Source organism: Neofelis nebulosa, chromosome 3 (assembly GCF_028018385.1).
Source record: "Neofelis nebulosa isolate mNeoNeb1 chromosome 3, mNeoNeb1.pri, whole genome shotgun sequence".
Taxonomy (NCBI): domain Eukaryota; kingdom Metazoa; phylum Chordata; class Mammalia; order Carnivora; family Felidae; genus Neofelis; species Neofelis nebulosa.
Window position 1 is genome coordinate 21,906,395 of NC_080784.1, and position 25,808 is coordinate 21,932,202.

At 43.7% G+C, this 25,808-nt stretch overlaps 1 protein-coding gene across 2 annotated transcripts in view; it reads left to right on the forward strand.

The window, feature by feature from the left end:
- Positions 1-2,752: 2,752 nt before the first annotated feature.
- MTMR7 (myotubularin related protein 7) overlaps positions 2,753-25,808 on the forward strand; it is a 132,536-nt gene continuing 109,480 nt past the window's right edge. The window contains exons 1-2 of one of the 2 annotated variants that reach the window (XM_058720086.1): positions 2,753-2,792; positions 5,828-5,859. In XM_058720086.1, the coding sequence (XP_058576069.1) occupies positions 2,768-2,792; positions 5,828-5,859 (57 nt within the window). In that variant the 5' untranslated portion in view covers positions 2,753-2,767. Of the gene's footprint in view, positions 2,793-5,827; positions 5,860-21,308; positions 21,461-25,808 lie in introns of those variants that run through there. The other variant, XM_058720087.1, reaches the window with a different exon arrangement.

Sequence of the window (25,808 nt, forward strand, 5' to 3'; positions counted from 1 at the left end):
TCTCCCACTCTATTTTGTGAGAACATTGGCTGGGAACTAGTGTAAATCAACTCCCCTTTGGAGGCATTTTCCCCAAAGGAGGTGGCAGGAACACTGCTTTGGGTGACCCTGGTAGTCCACAGTGGGGACATAAAAGGATCGAGCAGTAACACCACCCATTAGCTACTGCTTCCCGAGAGATGTACAGGAAATGTTCATGATCAAATTTCAGTTGAAACTCAGGGCAGGAAATGACTATTCTCATCAAAGGGGAATTAAAAGATTCCCTCAGGCCTCAGGAGGCACAGTGAGGAGGATTGTAGTACTGAGCAAGTTGCCAAAGTGAGAAGTCAGATAATGAGCTCTTGAGTTGGAGAGACAGAGCCAATCAGCCATCAGCCATTTTATTAAGCAGTAAATCAGGAGAAGTAGACTGGAAGGAATCCAAGCACTCAGAAGAAATGGAATGATCAAGACGTCAAGGACATTAAGCAAGCACATAAGCAAAGACTAGGAATTTTTGCAAACAGTCTCTATTAGTATAGGATCTGGGGACTGGGAGACCGGGGTCTGAGCTATGTCTCCTTTCATTTTCTTTTTAAGCCTCGATCAGTTCTCTTATCTGCATTACAATAAGGTGAGGTACAAAATGGAACCTAACTCTAAGTGACTTCTAAAGTCAGAGTCTGTTCAGTGAAAAGGTGCTTCGAGTTGTTGAAGACTTAACTGGTTGGTATATGGTGAGAGTCCAAACTGGAGAGTGCTGATTGGCTCAGCAGGTTACAGAAACTGAACTTGGAATTCTCAAGGCAATCTTGGTGGAAAGGCACAGAGAAGCGCATGTTAGCAGAGAAACTCCCGAGAGGAGGAGGACCGGGTGAAGGGCCAGTGAGAAACCCCCCATGTTGAGTGTAACAGCACTTCAAGAGCAGGAATGACAAATGTTTTACATAAAAATTTTACAGATTTCCCCCATATATTGCACAGGTATGCAAAACTGTAACTTTCTTCATTTCTTTATAATTAAACTAAAGTTTTAGTCCCCCCCCTTTTTTTTTTAAGTTTGTTTGTTTTGAGAGAGAGAGACCATGAGCATTGGGTGGGGAAGGAGTGGGGATCAGGGAGGAGGGGGGAGCTGGGGGATTTGGGGAGGGGCAGTGAGAAAGGAAGAGAGAGAGAATCCCAAGCAGACTCCACGATGTCAGCTCAGAGCCCTATGCAGGGCTTGACCTCGCAAACCATGAGATCATGACCTGAGCTGAAATCGAGAGTCAGACCTTGACGATCGAGCCACCCAGGCAACCCGTTGAGTCCCCCTTCTAATGGGCGGTGACAAGAGTAATCTTGATTCAAGGTTAGCACGGATACTTGAGGTTTGAAACTCTGTAGATTATGGCTGCCTTTTCAATCATTCTCATTCTCCCTCAACCCCCTCCTCCGTTCTGCCCAGGAGGTGACATAAGTCCCAGAAAGTAGGGAATTTAACTATCATCCAGGTCAGGGGAAGAGAGTGCCTGGTACTCCATCATCCTGTGTCAATCTCTGGAGGCCGCTGAGATGTGACTAATCCCGCTAGCCTCTGGATGTGTGTCCTGTTGCATGTGCCGAAGGAAACAGCATCCTCCCCGTCACACCTCTGATTATCTGCTCACTGCAGGTCACACTGGGTCCTGATAATTGGGGCATGGATTCTAGTTCCCTCCATGTCCCCTGGTCTGGGTGCCGTCAGCATCCCCCTGTCAGGACCACAGTAACTTTCTGCTGCTCTTCCTGTATCACCCTGAGGATGCATGAGGTGGTCCTGGAACCAGAGGTCTGGGCGTATCTGTCAGATTTTCGTGGCACCAGGATGGGTGCAGGGTTCCTTGGAGTGGCTGACAGCCTTCCCAGGCTAGGCTCTGAGAAGGAAGGCCTGGGTGCTCTCCTGCTTTGGGTCCCCTAAACCTATCCTGGATTTCCAGTCGCCTCCTGTACCTAGACTCAACCTAGGCCAGGAGGAGAGCCAGGGGCCAGAGACACTTACAAACTCCCTCTCTTCTCTCTTGCTTTCTCTCCTCTTTGAAGTTCTTTCCTCCAGCCAAGAAAATTCTTTTCATCCTCTTCTTGTGTGGCTGCAAATGGGCTCTTCATCTTTCTTGTTTGTTTGTTGTTTGAGAATAAACGTGGTATCTTCTTCCTTCAGACTTTGACTCTTGATAATTAAAGCTGAAGTTTCGGAGTTCAGAAAAAAAAATTTTTTTTTAGGTTTGTGGCTCTCAGCTCAACTTTCTGCCCCTCAAAGACTTTTCAGTTCTGGTTTATATCTGACCTCTTAAGTGTAAATCAAAGATGTTATAGTTCGCTTGAGTAGTGGGTGGGAAGATAATGTAAAAGGAAACGTAAGGAGAAAGAACTTCAATTACTATTTCAAATATTACTCACGACACTAACATGCGTTTTCAGATTGGTAGTACTGTTGGGTGACGTGACATAAGTAACCCAAAAAATCCTTAAAAATTATCAGTATTATATATATATATATATATATATATATATATATATATATGTGTGTGTGTGTGTGTGTGAGTGTGTGTGTTTATATATATATATGTGTGTGTATATATATATATATATATTCTCAAATATTTGATTTGGTTGTTTCAGGTAGAAATACAGTAAAAAAGATGAGCTGTAAGTCTAACATGACATACCATGGAAGAGAGGCAACGGGATTCCAGAGCTTGTGTTGACTTTCCTTCTCATCTAAACATCTGCATAAATTTGGATTTTCATGAGGTATGGCCTGTGGATGCAAGCTACTTTTATCTCTGAGAGTGAGTATAACCCCACTGACATCTGGGATAAAGAGGAAATGGTCAATACATGTCAGTTAATTGTAGTGGTAGTAAAAGTTGAAACTGTGGTGGTAGGTATGTTCTTGAACAAGCAGACAATTTTACCAACCATCTGGGGAGAGAACATGAGACAAGACCAGCACAGGGGGCATCCCATTAACAACACTTGTTTAGAGCCCTAAGTGAGAGAAACTGAGACTGATATCCTAACCCACCTTGTATCTTCTGTACATCATTATCTATAATATAAAATGGTGCTCCACCAGACCTCAAAATGGTAATCAATCAATGTCTGGTTGCTGACCTTGCAAGCAGATGATGTCTCTAGAGCATCTGTTTACTTGAGATGCTGTAATTGAGTACTTTTGGTTTATCTGAAAGAGAATGGGATAAGTGTATTAGGGTTCTCCTGAGAAATAGAACCAATAGGAGATATATACTAGGTATATATATAGGAGGGATTATAGGAAATATATAGATGTATATCTTATAATCATATTATCCTACGTATATTCTATATATCTATATTATATCTATAAATCTATATCTTTACCTATACCTATCTACTCTTTGTATTTAAGTCTAGTGCTAAATATTTATTTTAAGGAATTGGCTTATGTGATGGTTGCACTGGCAAGGTCAAAATCCGCAGGGCACCCTGGCAGGCTGTAAATTCCAGCAGGAGTTGATGTTGCTGCATTCGAGTCCAAAGGCAGTCTGGAGGCAGAATCCGTTCCTCTTTGGGGACACTAGTCTTTTCTCCTGAGGCCTTCAACTGATTGGATGAAGCCCGCCCACGTTATCTGCTTTAATCAAAGACTACTGATTTCAATGTTAATAACATCTAAAATACCTTCACGGCAACATCTTAGACTGGTTTTTGACCCCAAAACTGGGCACCTTAGCCTCGTGAACACACAAAATTAACTTCCAAAATTAGGAGTTTTGCTGTTATCTTCTGTAGAGACAAGGACAGTGGAGAGCATAACTGCCTAGAGGTTGCTCCCTGTCTGGTTTGAGCGCCAGTGTAAAGATGGGTGAGCCCCAAACTAAAGGAGTTTCATGAGAAATTCGGTGGACTCTGGGCTCAAGCAGAGCTGCTTTGCTGCTCGGAAAAGTGTGACCCAGCGCTGAGGAGAGAGGTGCCCTCTCTACCCTCTGTGGGAAACCTAGCATGGCTCTGAGCCGTGAAAACGGTCAGCCTGGAAGTGCCAGGAAACAAGTCTCTCAGCGTGGATGTTAATCTCCTTACTGAAGGCTTCAAGAGCAGTGGACGAGGTACCCTCAGCTGGGGTTTTCATGACAGAGCCTGGAGACGAGCTTGAGGAGAACAGGTGTTCCTCGACATACCTGAGCAAGCCTCTAGGAATGCCTTCACATGCCTGAGGGGAACATTCTGGAGACAGGAATTTCTGTTGAGCAAGTGGAGACAACAAGCCACTAGAAGTCAAATCCACAGGCTAGGAAGACCCAGAGACTTCTTGGTTATACTCTTATTACTTTAGAGACTGTGAATTCAATTAGTCTCAGTACAAATTCTGAAGATTTCGTAAGGATTCTTACAGGTATTGTCATTTATATCTACCTACAGACTGTTTGAAGTCTACCTAATTATTAAAGATTAGACTGTGGCTCAGGCTGAGCAAAACCAGCTCCGTTCAGGGTATACTGTGTAGAAATATAAATGAGTGTGTTAACCTTGCACAAAATCTGGGTTTTGGTCAGATTGATAGAGTCGTCTGAAGGTCAGCTGACTTAGTTTAATTGATTTAAAATAGTAACCTAGCTAGTTTGGTGAACTAGAGCATAAGATACGAGGGGCACCTGGGTGGCTCAGTTGGTTAATGTCCGACTCTCTCTCTCTCTCTCAAAATAATTAAATAAAATGTTAAAAAAATAGCATAAGATATGGGGTAAGATAATTATGAATTCAAATTATGGTACCACTTTGATGCCTTTATGACTTGGATTCGTTGTTTAGTGTTTAAGTTTTGCTTCTTCCTCTCCTCACAGGGCTGTTATGAGCTCTTACATATACAAAGGACTCAATAAACAGTAGTTGCTAATCTTATTACTATTTCATCTATTACCAATTCCATTTTTCCCCTTAAACGGTAGTTGACATCTATGAAAGTAACTGTGAAGTCTCTACCGTGGTTCTTAACCTGGCTGGGCCTTTGGAACCAGAGGGCATTTGTGGATGCTGTGGGGAAGTGACTATTTTTTTTAACGTTTATTTATTATTGAGAGACAGAGAGAGACAGACATGAGTGGGGGAGGGGCAGAGAGAGAGGGAGACACAGAATCTGAAGCAGGCTCCAGGCTCTGAGCTGTCAGCACAGAGCCCGATGTGGGGCTCGAACTCATGAACCGCGAGATCATGACCTGAGCCCAAGTCGGCCGCCCAACAGACTGAGCCACCCAGGTACCCTGTGACTATTTTCTCTTGTCACAGTGACTGGGGAGTTCTTCTGGCATTTAGTGTCCAGAGATCAAGGACAGTAAATATCCTGCAATTTGTGGGTCAGTCTTGCACTCTGCATTAATTTTCCCACCCCAAAAACCATTAGTGAGAAATGCACCGTGCCTCTCAACACAGTGACATAAAGAAAAACTAAATTAATCAAAAATAATTAACACAAAGCATTGGTGTGATTATTGGGTTTAGAGTTTCCAATGATAAATGAAAGTTGTTGGGTTTTTTTTTTCTTTTTTAAGCTGAAAAAGATTAAAATAAAGTGATTTTCCTGGGTAGTGCCTCCCATTATGTCACGGGAGAAACAATTTGAGGAAAGGATTCATCTCAGCTGCATTGTATACACTTCACTACAATCTGGTTTGTAGGAAGTGACCCTTTCAGCACAGTGAACACTGTGCGTGCATGCATGTGTGTGTGTGTATGTGTGTGTGCATGCATTTTTATAGCTTTTGTTTAGAGGGGTAAATTTATGTTGAAGGATTGTTCACTCTCCACAGTATTCTAACTAAAACTTTGATACTAATTTTTTTTTCAGAAAAGTACACTTTGTTACTCGAAGGAGTAAAGGTAAGACCTTGACTTATAAATAACCTACATGACTTTAAAACAACCTGCACTTTTATGTATTCCAATATGATGACCCCAGTTTGCAGACTCTGAACTTCTACTTATCACCTGGTGAATACACATTCAGAGGTATCTCCTGCTGATGTATTGGCCAGTCAACATACCCTTTACTTATTTGTTTAAAAGAATTTTTTTTAATGTTTATTTATTTTTGAGAGAGAGAGAGAGAGAGAGAGAGAGTGAGAGAGAGAGAACGAGCTGGGGAAGAGCAGGGAGAGGGAGACAGAATCCAAAGCAGGCTCCAGGCTCTGAGCTGTCAGCACAGAGCCTGACGCGGGGCTCGAACCCACAAACTGTGAGATCATGACCTGTGCCAAAGTCGGACACTTGACTGACTGAGCCACCCAGGGGCCCTTCAACACAGGACTTTAAACTAAGCTGCTTTCGTGTTTGTTTGTTTGTCTGTCTTCAGAAATGTTCATAAAACTCTGAATTGATTGCTTTATTATATCTTGTCATTGTTTTAAATAATTAGTAACAGAAAAGCGATAGTAGCAATATGACAATTGTAGCAGCTGCAAATAATTAGCTGTGACCAGGGGTTTAGCTTCAGTTGTAAGCAAGTGCTTTTGAACTAAGTCTGTCAGGTATGTATTAACTTCCGAGGGAAATTTAAAGAAGTGTACAAACTACTAGAAATGGATTGTGGAAGCTCATTGCTGATAATTGAAGTGTACTCATGTTGGCAGTTGAACAATCTTGAAAATGAAGGGTTGGGAATTAACACTGCAAACACTCCAGAGATCCTAAGGCGCAGGAAAGCTCCCAGCCCACCGACAGTGATAAGGATTGCTGCGGCTTCCTCTTCCAAAGCCCAAGGGCATCAGGTGTTCAATTTTCACTCAATAAATATTTTAATGCAGTCAAGGAGTGCTGTCGCATTCTCCTGCTGGATCCTAAGCAATTTGTTTTTCTAGCCAGAGTCTCCTCCTAACATTAAAGCAAATTGCTTTGTTTCATGTCAATAACACCTCAAGTACCCTAAGCAAATTGAGACATGAAACTACTTTAGAAAAATATTTTTTGGTGTTTCGGGTATGCATTATGTATCCTGCAAAGAGACAGATAGTATCAACTTAACACCGCTAGTGGGAATTTTGTGATATTTTTAGGCTTTCTAGTAATGGAAGCTCTATTGTTAGTCTGTTGAGTCTACTGTCCTCCCTTGGTTTTCAGGGCTCCTGGACATACAAAGGTGGGTCATTGAATATAAGATCATGGGGAATCATTGTTGAGCTATGCCTACCACTCCCTCCTCTCTTTTGCTCTTTAATTCAAAGCTTTTAGAGTTTAATTTTTTTTAATGTTTATTTATTTTTGAGAAAGAGGGAGAGAGTGAGCGGGGGAGGGACAGAGAGAGAGAGGGAGACACAGAATCTGAAGCAAGCTCCAGGCTCTGAGCTGCCATCACAGAACCCAACATGGGGCTCGAACTCACAAACCCTGAGATCATGACCTGAGCTGAAGTCAGATGCTTAAACGACTAAGCCACCCAGATGCCCCGACAAAACTTTTAGAGCTTAAACAATGCTTCCAAAGCTGGACCAGGATAATGATATTGTCCGTTAATATAGAATAAGATCAGTTTTTCTCAATTTTCAAAAAAGACATTAACAGAATTATCTCTATTTTCCCCCTACACGTTTTCTTAAAGTCTTTTCTGTTTACTGTTCCCAAGACCAAAATGAATAAACAATTGCTAATAGATGTTACGGTAAGATTCAGGAGCAGTCGATGAAATGGATCATTGATTGACACATTATTGCAATTGAGATATTATATTCTACGTATGACTGCAAAAACAGCCACATGGTTATGGTTATGTAATCTTATATCCTGGTAGAATATTGCCTCATAGTTTGCAAGACCATAGAATCTCTAGATATCCTTTAACCTAGCAAGCTAAACAGCAAAGAGTTGAGATAATTGATCCTCAAGAGAGATGTCACCACCGCTGGCACCCCTGTTGCTCAAGGCTGCCAGCCACTACTATTCCAAGGCTTGTGGAAATGCCTCCTTGTGCCTCTAAGGTGGAGGGAGGTGTGTTTCTAAAATGCACAGTCAAGCCAATCCCTTTGCATTTTAACGTAGACATAATGTTATAAATAGAAGTTCAATACAATGTAAATAGTAGCACAATTTTTTTTTTAATTTTTTTTTCAACGTTTTTAATTTATTTTTGGGACAGAGAGAGACAGAGCATGAACGGGGGAGGGGCAGAGAGAGAGGGAGACACAGAATCGGAAACAGGCTCCAGGCTCCGAGCCATCAGCCCAGAGCCTGACGCGGGGCTCGAACTCACGGACCGCAAGATCGTGACCTGGCTGAAGTCGGACGCTTAACCGACTGCGCCACCCAGGCGCCCCAATAGTAGCACAATTAATAGCACTGTTTGCGTCACCTCCTAAGGAATGGCCCAGAAATTGAGTCATTATTTGTGAAGACTGAGCACTAACCAACCTGCTTCCAACGTGACTCCTGGGCTAGAATTCATTCATAAATTAGTGATTATCCAAGGTGACTCACTGCAAAATGGTAGAATGACTAGGGACAGAACCCTGACAATAAACTTGATCTGTTCTACCTGAAAATAATGGGATTCCTACTCTATGCTGTGCTTAAGCTGTTTTGTGCAGTGGCGAGAGTCAATGATGACTGCCAGATCTAAATGCAAACATCGGTGGTTCTCAGCAAGTTAGGTCCAGATCAAACCCATGTTAGTTCACCATTTTGAATGAATCTTGTTCACTGCTTTTGTTTACAAAACTATTCTCTCTGCCAAAGAAGAGAAGAATTTTCTTGCAGAGCCGTCATTCAAAATTACTCATTATCTCCACAAGAAACCCCAGTGCAACCCAAGAACAATTCCTACATTTGTTTATTAGAAATCTCAAATTGTCCCGGCTAGGAGATCCACATTCACATACATTTTGCCAACATTTAGCATCTGTATCTAAATAAAAAGAAGAGGGAGATTAAGGTAAATTTTATTAATTATGTAAGTTCTATGGCCCAAATACCAAAGATGCATTTCAGATTTTTACTAAAAGTTAAAGATCAATTAAGTAATTTTTAAAGAACATTAGCTTTAAAGCACCATGAAACGTTCCACCAAACCTGACTGTACTTCATAGAAAGATCTTTGGTTTGGGGGTTTTTGTTGTTGCTGTTGTTGTTGTTTGTTTGTTTTGTTTTGTTTTGTTTTGTTTGTGGTTGTAAAAACAGCACCGCCAAGATCCTGACAACTCAATAGGGGAGCGCCCTCCTCTTTTCTTTTTCCAACTATTGTTTTACATTTGGGATATTTGCTTTTATTGTTTCCTCATGGAGAATAAGCCTGCTTTTATCCTTAAAAAAGGGTTACGTCTCAGAAAGATTATTTTTGAATTGAAACTTTAGGAAGTGAATACTTAGAAGATCTCTCAACTCTTCAGTATCCAACTTACGTTTTGCTTTAAAAAAACACACACACACAAAAGCTAATCTCCACAAAAATAGTTGCTTTGAATCATGGCACTATGTCGTGATTATTGATTATGACTTGCTTTGAATTGAGATGGCCTTTAAAATATCATGTCCTTTACATTATTAAAATATGCCCTGTGAATGTTTGTAAAATATTTTTTAAAAATTGAAATCACCCAAAAACCTACGACCTGGTTGTAATTGCTATACCGGTACATTTCTGTCTTCTATTTTCTTTCTCTTTACTTGCACACATATGTACATATGCACACATGGCTTTTGAAATACAATTCAGGTCACACTGTATATACAGTTTTTTATCTGTTTTGGGGCTTACAATTTTGCCATAAGTATTTTTCTATGTCATTAAGTATTCTTTGAAAAAAAATTCACAGCTCATATAGTATTTTACATATGACCACATATTTTATTTAATAATTGTCTTTTTTTTTTTGGTATTTGTTGTTTCTAATGTTTCCACTAATCAAAATGTGACCAGGAATACTGGATGGATTAGAACTGGAATGCAGATGATTCCAGATTGTTAGGTTAGGCAAATCCTATCCCTTAGGGGTCCATTGGAATATGATTATTTCCACAGGAACTGAAGAAATTCCTGAATTTATAAAAACTTGAACGTTGGGCAGGTATTTGCTAACGTCTGATGCATTAGGGAAGCCTGTGATGCAGGCTGGGTACCAACCTATCTGCCAAGTGCACCCGAATGAATGCACAACTGAACATGGGATGAAAAAGCATATCCCCAGACTGCATGTAAAATGGTTGGGGTCTTTGCTAGTTAATTCCTGGATGATGTGAGTCTTGGCTGCATCTTCTGGTGCTTTTTACCTTTGGACAAAGCAGTGTCACTGAGGAAACGTGCCAGGGAATCCCTGAGTTCCAGACATACTCCTCGGTGCCTACCAGTACAGCAGCAACCCTGGGTCCCTCTGGATAATTAGGGTCGATCTCCATGGCTAGCTAAGTATCTCTTTCTGGGGTGCTTTTGATTTAATGGCATGAGGAGTATCAGAGCAATCCCCATTTCTGATTCAACAGGACTCCTGTTGTGTTCCCCCAGTGGAAGCATTTCTAACTTAGTTTTTATAGCCTCTACACCAAAAAGTCCAAAACTGTAGGGTCACGGAGCAAAAAATAGTAAGTGTTTGAGTAGGTTTAATAATAAGTGCTATTCCCATTTCCACCCCTGGTTTCTTTGACTCATATATTCTACCTGTAGGAAAAAACTTGTAATATTGGAAACTCATTCAGAGCATACGCTCCATCTTGTAGGACATCACCTACTCTTTGAAGGTGTTTATCTCTTAGTTGGTGTTATAAGAGTCTTTAACGGGTCATTCCATGAGTTTATGAGGCCAGCGGCTTCTGAGGGAATGGACACATAGCAAGATCAATAAACACTGTGGATATTTGCCCATTTCTTTGCCTATTTTTGTGTAACACACTTTTCTTTCTTTCCTTCCTTCTTTTCTTTTTTTTAATTTTTATTTTTTTGCTACAAAGAGATATTTTGTGGGATACTGTGATGGTGAATGAATAGGAAATAAGTCCAATGACAAGGTGCTGATAGAGGTATTGTGGGCAGGAAAGACAACTCCATATTTAAAAAAAATTAACGTTTATTTATTATTGAAAGACAGACATAGAACGTGAGCAGAGGAGGCACAGAGAGAGGGGGAGACACAGAATCTGAAGCAGGCTCCAGGCTCTGAGCTGTCAGCACAGAGCCCGATGCAGGGCATGAATCCACAAACCATGAGATCATGACCTGAGCTGAAGTCAGACGCTTAACTGACTGAGCCACCCAGGCTCCCCAAGACAACTCCATATTTAAACTAAGCGTTTATTCTATTGAGGGAAAATATCTGCTCCTTCCATGGTGGAAGGGGTTCAGTATAATCAACCTAGCACAGGTGGCTGGCTGTCACCAGGGGTGGTTTTGTACAGAATAGGGGGAAGCAGCCTTCCTCTCTGCTGTGGGAAGACTGGGCACCCAGAAATGGTGGTACTCAAATCAGACTCAGTGAGGGAGGGCCACATGGCTGAGTTCACACAGAACCTTTATTCCTACCACTGTGGCTGCTCACACATGAGCCCACTAAGGATGCTCTGCAGAGGCTGGAAAAGTCTCGAGTGACTGATAACAATAAAATGGATTATTTGCCCATATATTATTGAGAATGTTGCAGTGTCAATGGATCAGATGTCCTATAGTATTTACATAGGATACTAACATTTTCATACTGTAGGCTCATCCTGAGAGATCAGTCTGGAAATATTTTCCTTAGCTCTCATTGCCCAACTCCAGTTTTTTTCCTTCCAAGTTCCTGACACTTGAACAAACTCGTGGTCCCATGCTTTAAATTGGCATAGATCTGCACACCTGGCCATCTGTCCTTCAAGGCATGTGGAGTTCCCAGAAAAACTACGCAGAGCTCTGCTCATAGGGACAAGTGCCCTTCCTTCCATCCTTTGTGGCCACTTGGACGAAGCTGCAAGGCTGTGACATTCCACTCCCAGCTGGTACGAGATTACTGTGAAGAACCACCTATAAACCAGACTAGCATTTTTCTTTGTGAGCTGCTTGCATCAAATGCCCCATGAAGTCCTAAGTGTCGACTGAGGGAGAGAAGCATGGGGGTCTGAGCCGCTTTCTCACGTAACGCACTTGTCCTTTCAGGACAGGCTCTGGTAGCATCTCCTAGGTCCCACTTTCTCCTGATTCTTGAATATTGCTAACATGGCGGCACGATGGATCAGGTACAATTCAATTCATATACCACTTCTGCATCTTTTAAAAATTAGCATGAAGGACCACCTCGCAACAACTAGGATGGCTACTATTAAAAAAAAAAAAAAGTAAAATACTGGAAATAACAAGCTGGCAAAGATGTGGAGAAAGTGAGACCCTTGTGCACTGTTGGTGGCAATGTAGACTGGTGCAGCCACTGTGAAGAATAGTACGGAGGCTCCGCGAAATATCCAAGTTTGAATTAGCATATGGCCCAGCAATGCTGCTTCTACGCATACATTCTAAAGGACAGAAATCAGAGTCTCCAAAAATATGTGTGTGTGTGTACATCCATATTCATGGTAGCATTATTCACAACAGCCAAATGGCGGAAGCCACACAACTGTCCGCTGATGGACGCTTGGAGAAGTAAAATGTGGTATCTACGTACAAAGGAATTTTATTCAGCTTTTTTTTTTTTAAACATTTATTTATTTTTGAAGGAGAGAGAGACAGAGCATGAACGGGGGAGGGTCAGAGAGAGGGAGACACAGAATCTGAAACAGGCTCCAGGCTCCGAGCTGTCAGCACAGAGCCAGACGCGGGGCTCGAACTCACGGACCGCGAGATCATGACCTGAGCCGAAGCTGGCCGCTTAACCGACTGAGCCACCCAGGCGCCCCTATTCAGCTTTCAAAAGGAATGTATTTCTGGGGCACCTGGGTGGCTCAGTTGGTTAAGTGTCCAACTTCGGCTCAGGTCATGATTTCACAGTCCACGAGTTTGAGCCCCCCGTCAAGCTCTGTGCTGACAGCTTGCAGCCTGGAGCCTGCTTTGGATTCTGTGTCTCCCTCTCTCTCTGCCCCTCCCGTACTTACTGATCCTCTGTCTCTGTCTCTGTGTCTCTCTCTCTCTCAAAAATAAATAAACATTAAAAATTAAAAAAAAAAAAAAAGGAATGTAGTTCTGACACCTGCTGCAACACAGATTACTCTTGCAGGGATTATGCTAAGGGAAATGAGCCAGTCACAAAAAGGCAACTCCTGCAGGATTTTACTTAAATGAATTACCTAGAGTTGGCAAATTCAGAGATCCAGAGAGTAAAATGGTGGTTTCTAGATGCTGGGGGGAGGGGAAAAGAGGAAGTTACTGTTGTATGGGCGCACTACTGTTTTAGTTTCACGGGTTGAAGAGTTCTAGAAACGGATAGTAGTGATGGTTGTATACCAGTGTGAATGTCCTCAACACCACTGAAGCGTACACGAAAAAAAAAATGGTTAAGATGGTAAATTTTGTGTTATGTGTATTTTACCAAGATTAAAAATAAATGAAAACTTTTAAAAATCAGCACAAAGGCACTGTGGGGCTTGTGGTGGGCTATGCCAGGAACCAGGCATGATTCTTCAACTGCAGCTTGCCAGAGGCTCCTTACCACATTCCTATCTGCTGCAGATACCTTGAGCGTATTTGGATCTGCTGGGGCCAAAAGGCCCCCTGTGTAGACCTGTTTGCACCACAACCCAAACCAGTTGGGAGAGCCTTGTCTTGCTCCAGGCCCCACTCAGAGCTGGCGGCTCAGTACTAGGTTAGAGCAGTGGTAGGGGTTCCAAGTGAAGCAACATGCCTTTCCCATTGGAGAAGCTATTTCACCTTCTGGCAAGTTGAAGCTGTGTCCCAGACTACTGCATATCTCTGGCAACTTCACTGACATGGCGGCCCATTCTGGATTTTCCCAGAATGCATTGCTTGCCCTCTGACACGTGTGCCTTGCTTGGGCATCTTGGGTACCTGCTACTTTCTGCTTACCAGACCCCAATTTTTTTTTTTAATGTTTATTTATTTTGAGGAGAGAGACAGAGCGTGAGCAGGGGAGGGGCAGAGAGAGAGAGGGAGACACAGAATCTGAAGCAGGCTCTAGGCTCTGAGCTGTCATGACATGCCAGAGCCTGACATGGGGCTTGAACTCAGGAACTGCGAGACCATGACCTGAGGTGAAGTCAGACGCTTAACTGACTGAGCCACCCAGGTGCCCCTCTGCTTATCAGATCTAATCAGCATGATGTTATCAGCGTAGGGGGCCGGCGTGGGATTCCCGGGACAGCGGACAGATCAAGGTCCCCCGTGGACAAGCAGTAACAAAGAAGCACAGAAATGCGCTTCCAGATGGACACAAACTGCTTATGATCATCTCTGCCTAGTGGCATGAAAAGACAGGAGTTATTTTGGAAGAACTGTACCTGGAGGAAATACTGAAGTGAATTTTGAAATGAACCTAAGAATTTGACGGGAACACACAGTAGGAGCAAAGACATGAGGGTAAGATAAGCCGATGCAAGATACAGAAAGTGATTGGGTGACTGACTGACCCAAAAAAACCCTATGTGGAGCACCTACTAAGTGCCAGTGGACTCGCTTGGCTCAGTTTGTACGAGAGAACGGTAGGACGTGGTCAGGCCTGAAATGACAGGATGAGGAAACGGTACTTGATTCAGAAGGCCGTTGTCAATCGCTTGAAGCCTTGAAGGTCCGTCCACTGGAGAGGGCCATGATCGAAGCGGCTTTTTACGAAGACACATCAGGCAGCATGCAGAGGCTGCGGTTCCAGCCAGGATGAAGCAGTGTGGACTTGAACTAGAATAACGACTGGAAAAGGGAGGGGGCGGGACCAGCTGAGGAAATGCTTGCGGAGGAGGGAATCTACGTATGTCTGGATAAGGGCGGCAGCAAGAGGCATAAGCCAAAAACAACTCCCAGCTTTTGAGCTCCAGGGACTGGGACCAACAGGCGAAATAATGAGGTCAAGAGGAGGATGTGGTGTTAGGGAGAAGCTGGTATCACGAGACTGAAGCATCTTGAGGGCAGGGGCGGTGGCTGCTTCACAGTACTTTATCCCCAGTACTTGGCACAAGGCGAGTGAGCACTCAGTAAGTATTTGCCACAAAATATGTTCAATTCTCCCTCTCACTGAATTGTCACATACACCCTAAGAAGGGGGTGTAATTTTCTCTAATTTTTTTTTTTGCTGTCAATTATTGTTGTTTTTATTTTGAGAGAGAGAGAATGCAAGCAGGGGAGAGGAGGAGCAGAGGGAGGGAGAATCCGAAGCAGGCTCCATGCTCAGCACAGAGCCCGACACGGGACTTGATCGCACGACCCTGAGATTCATGACCTGAGCTGAAATCAAGAGTTGGATGTCGAGTTGACTGAACCACCCAGGCACCTCTATCAAATTTTTTTTTTTTTTATTTAAACCACTGAAGGCATATAAAAATGTAGGAAGTAATATAATAAACATCCATACAGAGAGAGATCTACGCAGCTTGAGAAACAAAATAACACAGGTTTTATCATTTATGCCCATCTTACAGCTGAGAAGCCTGAGGCTCAGAGTGATCAGAAAACTGGCTCAAGGTCACATAGCCAATACATGCCAGAGCTGTGATATGAAAATAGGCCAGTCTGCCTCCAGCGCCCATGTTCTTTTTTAAAAAAAAATTTTTAAGTTTATTTATCCTGAGAGAGACAGAGACGGCGTGAGTGGGGGAGGGGCAGAGGAAGAGGGGGAGAGAGAGAATCCCAAGCAGGCTCTGCACTACGAGCTCTCGAACCATGAGATCGTGACCTGAGCTGAAATTACAAGTCAGATGCTTAACCAACTGAGCCACCCAGGAGCCCCTCCAGTGCCCGTGTTCTTAACCACATCTAGTTTATGCCATCGATGAAACTCCGAGTGGGGGCATCTTGCAGGTGGATGGAAATATAACACACGAAGCGGAGAGAGAAATGAGGGCGAAACGTATTGATGTGGAGATTCTCTGCATCAAAGTGCCAGTTGAAGGGATGGCAGTGGAAAGACAATGAAGAGTGGACTGAGGACAGACCTGGGTTTGAGCAATGCACCTTCGTGGAGAGAGAACAAAATGTAATCGCCTATTTTAGAACCTGTTCACAGAGTAAGTGCTGTTTTTAGCTGTTCTAGAGTTTCCCTTTTGTTCCTAGAAAAAGGGCAAAGCTGCCTGTGATCCATGGAGCGCTTCCTCTCCATAACTGGCTTAGGGCTACGCCAAAGGAGCCTTCGATATTTTGCATCATCAAGTTTATAAAAATCCTGAAGGTGAGGATATTATTTCTTTTCCAGGCAGAATCCCCAGTGCAGCTTTGCCTGTCATATTGAGTATCTAAATGCATTTCTATCTGAGACGAGACTTTTCAGAAAAAGCTGCCCAACTCCACACATAGCACAGACCACAGAGGTTTAAGAGTGCTGAATAGGATTGCATTGAGTTTGTAATCATTAGCAATCCTACCCCTGAGGAAACATTTTTTCGTCTTCGCTGCCAGATCAGAAGTTTTAGTTGCCTCAGGAGAAATGTAAGTATGCCGGAAAAAAGTCTTACAACTATTTGATAAGTATCCACATCTCCTCAGGCCACTGAAGATCACAGGATTTTGGGAAAGTTCCCAGTTAATGTCAAGTTTTTGTTTAAAAATTTCTACAGCAATATTATTTAACAACTCAAATATCTATGTGATAAAAATTTCTTAAGATGGTCTCCAGAAATTTGGTGATATACGATAAAGTACTTTAGGTCTCGCTTATGACAAACCTTTTAGGGCTCCTTAAAGACACTATCGATCCCCTTTAAAGTTATCAGAAACACAGAAAGTGCAGACAGATTACCTTGACTCTCTCCTGGATGTCCGTTCTCTGTAAATTCAGGATAGGCTAGTCCAGGTACAAAACTTAAACCATTAAATTTCAGTGGCTTCAAGCAACCATAAAAACGTGTTCTTTTCACTTTAAAGACTCTGCTGTGACTCTTCAGGGTGACTGCTTTCCCACTGATGACTCTGGCAAAGGGTCTATTTCTTTCTTCCTTTATTTCAAGCCAATGCTGCATAGTTTTGGGTCACAGTCACATCACACATTTAGAGTGAATTTACTGTCATTATTTTCTCTATAATCTCAAGATACGATCCCCAAATATCAAGACAGGGAAGAGGAAGCTGAAAGGCCACCCAGGTTGTGCAGAGCTTTGGTTCCAAAATGGTACATGGCACTTCTCACAATCCACTGGACAGAAATGGCCCTGGGACCTGGGTGGCTCAGTTGGTTAGGCATCTGACTCTTGGTTTGAGGTCAGGTTTGAGCCCTGCCTTGGACTCTGTGCTGATAGTGGGGAGCCTGCTTGGGATTTTCTCTCTCCCACTCTGTCCCTCCCCTGCTTGTCCATGCTCTCTCTCTCTCTCTCTCTCTCCCTCCCCTGCTTGTCCATGCTCGCGCTCTCTCTCTCTCTCTCTCTCTCTCTCAAAATAAATAAACTTAGGGGCACCTGGGTGGCTCAGTCAGTTAAGCCTATGACTCTTGATTTTGACTTAAGTCATGATCTCACAGTTCATGAGATCAAGCCCCACACTGGGATTCTCTCTCTCTCTCTTCTTCTCTCTGCCTCTCCCCAGTTTGTACTCTCTCTCTCTCTCTCAAAAATAAATAAATGAACTTAAAAAAAGTCCACACGGCCCCACCCAACAGTAACAGTGTTGAAAAGTAAAGTCTCCTGTGTGCCCGTGAAGAATGGGAGAATTAAATAGTGAGGAGTACAGTCATATCTACCACTTTTACAAGGTGAAAACCACTGAAATGTGAGACACTGATCATAAAATAAGGACAACTATGTTGTGCCTTGGCAAGGGAAGAAGTGGTTTCATGAATATGAAGGGAACTAGATCTTAACCCTATTATCTGATGTTTTTCTTGATGATGAAAATAGTTATGGTGAGGGGCTCCTGGGTGGCTCAGTTGGTTAAGTGTTCAACTTTGGCTCAGGTCATGGTATCACAGGTCATGATCTCACAGTTCGTGAGTTTGAGCCCCGCATCGGGCTCTGTGGTGACAGCTCGGAGCCTGGAACCTGCTTTCGATTCTGTGTCTCCCTCTCTCTCTGCCCCTCCCCTGCTTGCACTCTGTCTCTCTCTCTCTCTCAAAAATAAATAAACATTAAAAAAATTAAAAAGAAAAAAGAAAATAATTTTTGTGAAATACACTTCTTTTCCATCAAGGATTCACAAATACTAGAGAAAAATAGCCATTTTCCAACCTGTTGGGCAAAGGCTGATGTCATGCAGATCTAGGTGTACATCCATCTGTAAATCATGTAGTGTGTTAAGAGTGAGGATTTTTTTCTCTTCTTCTCACTTCTGGGTTCTGGGGCCAGATGGAGAGAGTTCTGTTCCATGAAGACTCACAGATGCGGCATCCATTGAAATTTCCCGGGGTTCGTTCTAGGCCCACCAAATATCAAACTTCAAGAACTAAGTGTGTGATTCTGACTGTACCCATTATTTTCTGTATAATCAGTACGGAAAATGCAGAAAGTGAATCGGTCTCCTTGAGGCGTCTTACGGCGTTTCCACCTGCTCTGGTGCCATCGTCCTTGATCTGCTTTTCATTTCCTTGGCATTGTCTGCATCGCTGTTACGGAACTTGGCATCTTTCTCTTCTAAATCTCCCTTCAGTCTCCCAGTATCTGCCACAGTGGCTTGTGCATGACCATCGGTTAATTAATGTGTTTCTTTTTTTTTTTTAAGTTTTTATTTTATGCTCACCATGACAAGGGCAGTCCTTAATCCCCATCACCTATTTTACTCCCCCCCCCCCACCCCGCCCCATCATCACCCCTCTGGTGACCATCAATTTGTTCTCTGTAGTTAAGAGTCTGTGTCTTGGTTTGTCTCTCACTTTCTTCCTTTCCGTGTTTGTTTTGTTTCTTTAATTCCACATATGAGTGAAATCATGTGGTATTTGTCTTTTTCCGAATGACTTATTTCACTTAGGATACGCTCTAGCTCCATCCATGTCATTGCAATTAATGTCAATGTTTCTTAAGTAAACAAGTGGCTAGTTTCTCTTTTTGTCCCACTTAGGATCAACAAAGTTAGCATTTCGGTGATGTACTCCTCATTCCCTCACTTCACTGCCCTCCAACTCCTGCTGCTTTGTTCAATCTTTTCTGCCCCACTGAGTGGTGGTACAGAGAAGCAGTGAAACTTGGGGTCAACGTTGTGTGTGATCTAATAGTCTGAATTGTGACTGGGGCTGAGGGAAAAGTGGGGGAGGGTTCCTCAGAGAATCATTAGACCAAACTAAAATGTTTATTTATAGATATTTCTTTCCGCACTGTTATTTTATTTATAAATATTTATAAATATAAATTTATAAATTTATTAAGTTAACATAGCTTGTTCTATGTGAATTTACCCCGATAATTTGAATTTTTTTATTTTTAAACATTTTTTTAATTTATTATTTTGAGAGAGAGACAGAGACAGAGAGAGCATGAGCGGGGGAGGGGTAGAGAGAGAGGGAGTCACAGACTGTGAAGCAGGCTCCAGCCTCTGAGCTGTCAGGATAGACCCCAGTGCAGGCCTCGAGCTCATGGACCGCGAGATCATGACCTGAGCTGAAGTTGGACACTTGACTGAGCCACCCAGGTGCCCCTTGATTATAATTTTTGACTCACTTTAACCTAATGCTGATTTCATAGGTATCATACGGGAAGATGTATTTTTAAACGAATCTGGATTTTTTTTCTTAAAATTAGGCTATTTATATCGTTCAGATTTATGGCTTCACATGTACCAATTAGTGTTGAGGATGCTTAAAAAAAACTATGCAAATATGAAGACGAGTCGTATGCGAAAATTACTCACCAAGTAAACTCTTGATCTGCCCACCAGTAGGAGGGACAGAAGAGCCCTGAAATCATACAATTCCAAGATTATTATCTTATTCAGAATGCAAACCCCAAAGTGAATATAAGAAGCCTAGTACTTACGGAATTTAGAGATGGAACCCCCTTTAAGGTCATCTAGGCAGGTAACTTTCATTTTACAAATGAGGAGATTGAGGCCAGTGTGTGAGTTGTGAAGATAGTGCTCCTGATTCTGTGCCTGGTGTTCTTTAGTAAGGTAGAAATTATACCCTGGGTCAGTTTTGTCATATGCAATCATCAGTTTATCCTTCTTGTCCTAATTGTCTCCCAGAGCAGTAGGAGACTGAAATGCTAGAAGATACATGAAAAAGATCTGGACACTTTAAAATAAATGTAACACTGTGTGGTTTAAACATTTATTTGGACAGCTGCAATGTGCCTACCATGCATTGAACAAAAAGAGCTAAAACACAGAATCTCTACAGTTAAAGACGATTAGAAAGAGAGATGAATAAAAGCTAGGAAAAAATTTGAATAGATATTACTCTTTTAAAAAATGTTTATTTAAGTAATGTCTACATCCAACATGGGGCTCGGGCTCACGACCCCAAGATCAAGATCTTCCGACTGAGCCAGCCAGACTCCCTGAATAGATATTATTTTAAGAACTCTGTACAGTTCTGTGAAGTTTTAGCTATGGTGGGCAGTTGTGCACTTAGGGTTGCAAGAAAAAAGGTTGCGGGGGGGGGGGTTGCATTTCTTCTCTAGCCTTTCCCAATAGCTGAATACTAACAATAGCAACAACAACTCTTAATGTCGTAAATGGAAAAATGATACCTTATAATGGGTGTTTTGTATCTTTACCTTCCAGTTCAGTTAGAGCTAAGTGAAGACGGCAAATGAGCACCCAACACGGTGCCAAGGGAAAGCATCTCTTCCAACAGTAAAGTGGCAGGTTGATGTGAGATGCCTGACTTAATAGAACACCACCTAAGGCTCTAACACTGTTGCGTTTATGTCCACCCTTACTCCCAACGCTATGCCAGCTGCTCACGTGCTCAAACATACAGGCAGCCCACCAGGCCATCCTGGACCTGGAATGCAAGCGGCAGCCTTTTTTCTGCCCCACCCTGAAGTCCTACCTATCCTGGGACGCCCTGGAAGGAAGCCCGATCAATGGGCGGCGCAGAGCTGCGCGTACTCCCCAGCTCTCCTCCAAGAGGCCACACCCAACACAAGGCCCCCATTGTGTCTTGGGGAACAGTAGCCTCACAGTACTCCGGCCGCCCCTCTTACAGAGAAGCGAGCGGCTCTTGACGACCCCAGCCAAGAGCGGGCTTGGGCGGCCGCGCGCAGGGCAGGTGGCAGGAGCGCAGAGGCGCGCGCGCGCTTTAGGGCCGCGCTGGCGCCCCGGGGCCCGCACGCCGGCCTCGCGCGGGCGCCGCCGCACCTGGAGGCGGAGCCAAGCCCCGCGGCCCGCCTGCTCCAGCGCGCGAAGCCCCCTCCCCGCGTCCTTCCCGCCGCGCTGCAGACGCGCGCAGGTGCGTGAGGCCGCGCCCGCCCCGGACCCTGTGGAAGTGGGCCCGCCATGGAGCACATCCGCACGCCCAAGGTTGGTGGCACGGGCGCGGGCGGAAGAGGGAGAGCGGGAGCTGGAGGAGGGATGCTGAGCGGCCGGGAGGCCCGGCTTTCCTGCGGGGCGCTGGCCGAGCCAGCAGCGCGAGCGAGGGAGGAGGCAGCGCTCCAGCATCTCTCGGTTCGCTGTGAGGCTGGGCTTTCTCTTGCTGCCTTACAGGCCTAGCTTTGGCTGCTGCTGGATCTAACCTCTTGTCCTTGAGAGTGCGCATTGCACATAGGGGTGGACGGGAGGGAACCCCGGTTGTCCGTTGAGTAATGGGGCTGCTGATCCGCTGATAAACGCTCCCTTCTAGCCTGGCACTAGGTTGCTGCTGCTCCCCACCCCTTTCGCGCGCCCCCAAATTTTCTCCTGCCTGCTCTGGGCCGTTGAAAGAGAAACAAGCCTTCCTGAGGACAGGTGCCAGCAAACGAGTTCTGTGCAGGTGGATTGAAGGCACTCTGGAAGCTTGTTGAATCTAAGCGTTCAGACCCACCCAGCTCGCCCTTCCGCTTCCCCATCCTCAGGCTATCAGCTGCAGTGGACTTTACACGGAGCAGATGATCCGTATTCGCTGTGGGGGGAATGTTACTACCGGTCCTTCCATCTTCTTGCCTTTTCCGCCAGTTTGGTTCCTTGAGGAGAAGGGTGCAGCTTACAGATTCGTCCACCGGTGTGTTTGAAACAGCGCCAGCTTTTGCCACTCAACAAAAGCGCCTCGTCCCTGGCCATTCCAGATGAATAACCCTGGAATCGTTGACCGCTGCACCAAACTTTCCCACTTGCAGTTGCACTACTAATATAATTTAGGGTGAAGACGATGATCGACTTTCCCGTCTGATGAAAACTCTAAACTAGTGAAAGAATATATTTCACAAGCTAGTTGGCTATCTCTCGTTACCACCACCACAGCGTCCTTGGATTTCCAGGATGATCTCACCCCAAAATCTAGGCCCTTGACAGAGTTAAGGCAAAGCTGGGTCTGTGTGGTCAGAACTTAGGCGGCTCCAGGGGTCCCACTCATTTCCCCCCCCCCCCCCCCCCCCCGCAAAGGGGTGAGGGAGGGGTGGGCATAGCTTTGTTACAAGTCCAGTAAGAACTCATTCCTAAATTCTAGGATGGTTTTTTAAGTACCTCTTTGTAGAAGCAGCTTTATGATGATCTCATGTCAGTAGAAGAATAAATCTTTTTTAGTTTGCTAGATAGTGTCCGTTCCAATAGTAAATTTAGGTTGTATTGATTTTGCACTGTGGCATTAAATTGTTGCTTGACTATTGGGAACTTGTAAACATAGAAGAGAGTGCCATAAACCACAAGGTTGGTGGCTCAAAGCTTTCAGGATTTAAGTGGTGCTAAATAATTTATTCCGGAATGACCAATTTAACTCATGGAGTCCTTCTCTCCTTGCCAAGGGCATCTTTTCTTTGTCATGATGAAGGGGGCCCTGTATAAAAATGATGTCTGATGTGAATGTCAAGAGTGATAGAGTGACATGGTACTAGAGACCATGAATTTGAGGAGTAAAGAGCTTTTCTAATCTATATTCAAGCTGTGTCCAAAGCCATGTGTGTAAACCTGAGCAGCAAGCGATATTCTACTTATTCTTAAAACTGGTGCTCATAACCACTTCTAAGCAGTGCAGTGCCTCAAACCAAAAGTCCCCTTCTGTCAAAAATGGGGGGGACATGGAGAAATGTCTGAAATGTCATTGGACTGAGGTCATTGACGTTTAGGATAGTGCAGGTGGAAAGAATTAAATACAGAGATTGGGTGGATCAGGTTCGTTTACTCATTCATTTCATTTCACAAGCACTTGAGAACCTTTCATGTTTGAGGCTGAAGCGTCAGGGAGCGCGAAGCATCAGGGAACTCCTGTTTGGACGGGGAGGCATTTGCACATGTGGACAGAGATATATACAAGAGATAGTGGCAGGGAGAGGATGGACGGAGGATCAGCTCTACCGTAAGGGGTGAGGGAAGCCTTCTTAAAGAAGAGTGGAGTCTTTCTTTGTTTTTGGGAAGGAGAGAGAGAACGTGTACAAGCAGGGGAGGGGCCGAGAGAGAGGGGGACCGAGGATCTGAAGCGGGCTCTGTCCTGACAGCAGAGAGCTCAATGTGGGGCTCGGACTCACGCCATGAGATCATGACCGAAGACAAAGTCGGATGCTCAACCGACTGAGCCACCCAGGCGCCCCGAGAAGAGCGGACTCTTAACATGTAAGGAGTCAAGGAGGACCAGGGGCACTTGAAACAGCTGTCATGCAATTGTGTCAATGTGATGTGTTGTAAGATATCGTTACAACCTCAAAGAAGCTGAAACCTTCAGAATGATGAAGACGAAAACGATGAAATGGTTCCTTAACAGCATCTCTTTTTCTATTTTGCATTTTTAAGCGCCAAACTGATTTTCACAGTATAAATGAAAAATAATAGGACAAGACTACTTACAGAGTATGTGTTTCAAAGTCTATAACTAGTGATAGTTATATTCATCTTATTACTTGCTTCTGGTATGCTCTGGGAGAGCTGAATAGGTAGATTGCCTTAGATTTCATGATTCATGTTTCGAGCTATAAGGATATAAGGATATTCACAAATTTAGTGTATCTGACCCACGGTGGGTTTGAAGCGATATTTACCAGGTAGGTAGCAGGTTTTTATTTTAAGAGGAAAAGAAATACATGTATGTGTATACATGTGTGTATATACATGTACAGTTGCTTTGCTACTACAATGAAAGTCATTCATTTTTTATAAACTGTATGATACCCATCACAGCCCCTGTGTTCTGCTTCAGTCTCTGGAGTGCAGTTTAAGGAGACAGATGTACATGAATAATCTGGAATACTTTGCACATATTTCTTTCTGTGTGTGTGTGTGCGTGTTTAACTGAAGCCTTTAACAGAGCATATGTTAAGCAGGGTGTTTCTCTCCCATAATGGTTCCTTTGTAGAAAAAAAAAAATGTTTCAAGGACAAGCTAATTTGCAGGTGGGTCAAAGTGTGGACACCAAACCTTATCTGTACTCATCACAGTGAACTTCTGGGTTTCTACTTCACTGTCTGGATTTCTTCACCACTCTCAGAGCTTGCTAGTAAGAAAATATCCTGCAAGAAAGTTAGGGATAATTTGGGTTCAGTTCTATGAAGAGGCTTCAGGAATCCTGGACATAGCTTGAAGTGTTTTGTAGGATTTCGTTTGGTATTGGATTGAAGCCAGTGTGTCTAGAATCCTGGCTAAGTAATCTCTAATTTTTATGCTTTTGTCTTTCTGGAAGACATTTTTTTTTTCCATGTCAGTAGATTTTAGGTGTAAAATAAAATATGTGATGACCTCCCAAACTGCAAAACTGACCCTGAAAATGTCTTCTCTTTCCACCTCATTTCCCTAGTTTGAACCATTACTGGAACGGCTTCCTAACTGGTCTCTTACTATCCTGTTTGCTCTTCTCTATCTCCTTCTCCACAGAGGAAGCCTGGTGATGCTTTTATGGCACAAATTGATCATGTTACTTACCCACTGAAATTCTTGGGTAGCTTCCCTTTGTACCCAGTATATAAAGGGAGAATACTCAGAGTGGCTGGTAAGGTCCTTTGTAGACTGATCCCTAGTAACTTCCCCAGCCTCATTCTGTGATAGTCACTTTCTTATTCACTACCCTGCAGTCACAACCAACCTTAGTGGGTTTCTCAAATGTGAGCTCTTTTCTGCCTCGGGACTTTTGCACTGCTTTTCTGTCTGGGGTATACACTTAAAAAAAAACATTTATTTATTTTTGAGAGACAGATAAAGGCAGAGTATGAGCAGGGGAGGAGCAGAGAGAGAGGGAGACACAGAATTCGAAGCAGGCTCCAGGCTCTGAGCTGTCAGCACAGAGCCTGACGCAGGGCTCAAACTCACAAACCGTGAGATCATGACCTGAACCGAAGTTGGATGCTCAACTGACCGAGCCACCCAGGCACCCCTGGGAGGATACACTTTTTAAATTAAAATTTTTTTTTTTTTATTTCAGAGAGAGAGGTTGGAAAGAGAAAGAGTGAGTGCATACACACATCATTGGTAGAGGGGCAGAGGGAGTGAGAGAGAATCTCAAGCAGGCTCCACGCTTACTGTGGAGCCCGATGCAGGGCTCAATCCCACGACCCTGGGATCATGACCTGAGCTGAAATCAAGAGTCCTCACGAGACCCTCAACTGACTGAGCTACCCAGGTGCCCATAGGGGATACTCTTATTCTTACTCTTCACCTGGGTAGAACTCATCTTTCTTTTTTTTTAAAGTTTATTTATTTATTTTAGGAGGGGGAGAGAGAATCCCAAGCAGTCTCTGTGCTGTCCTCACAGAGC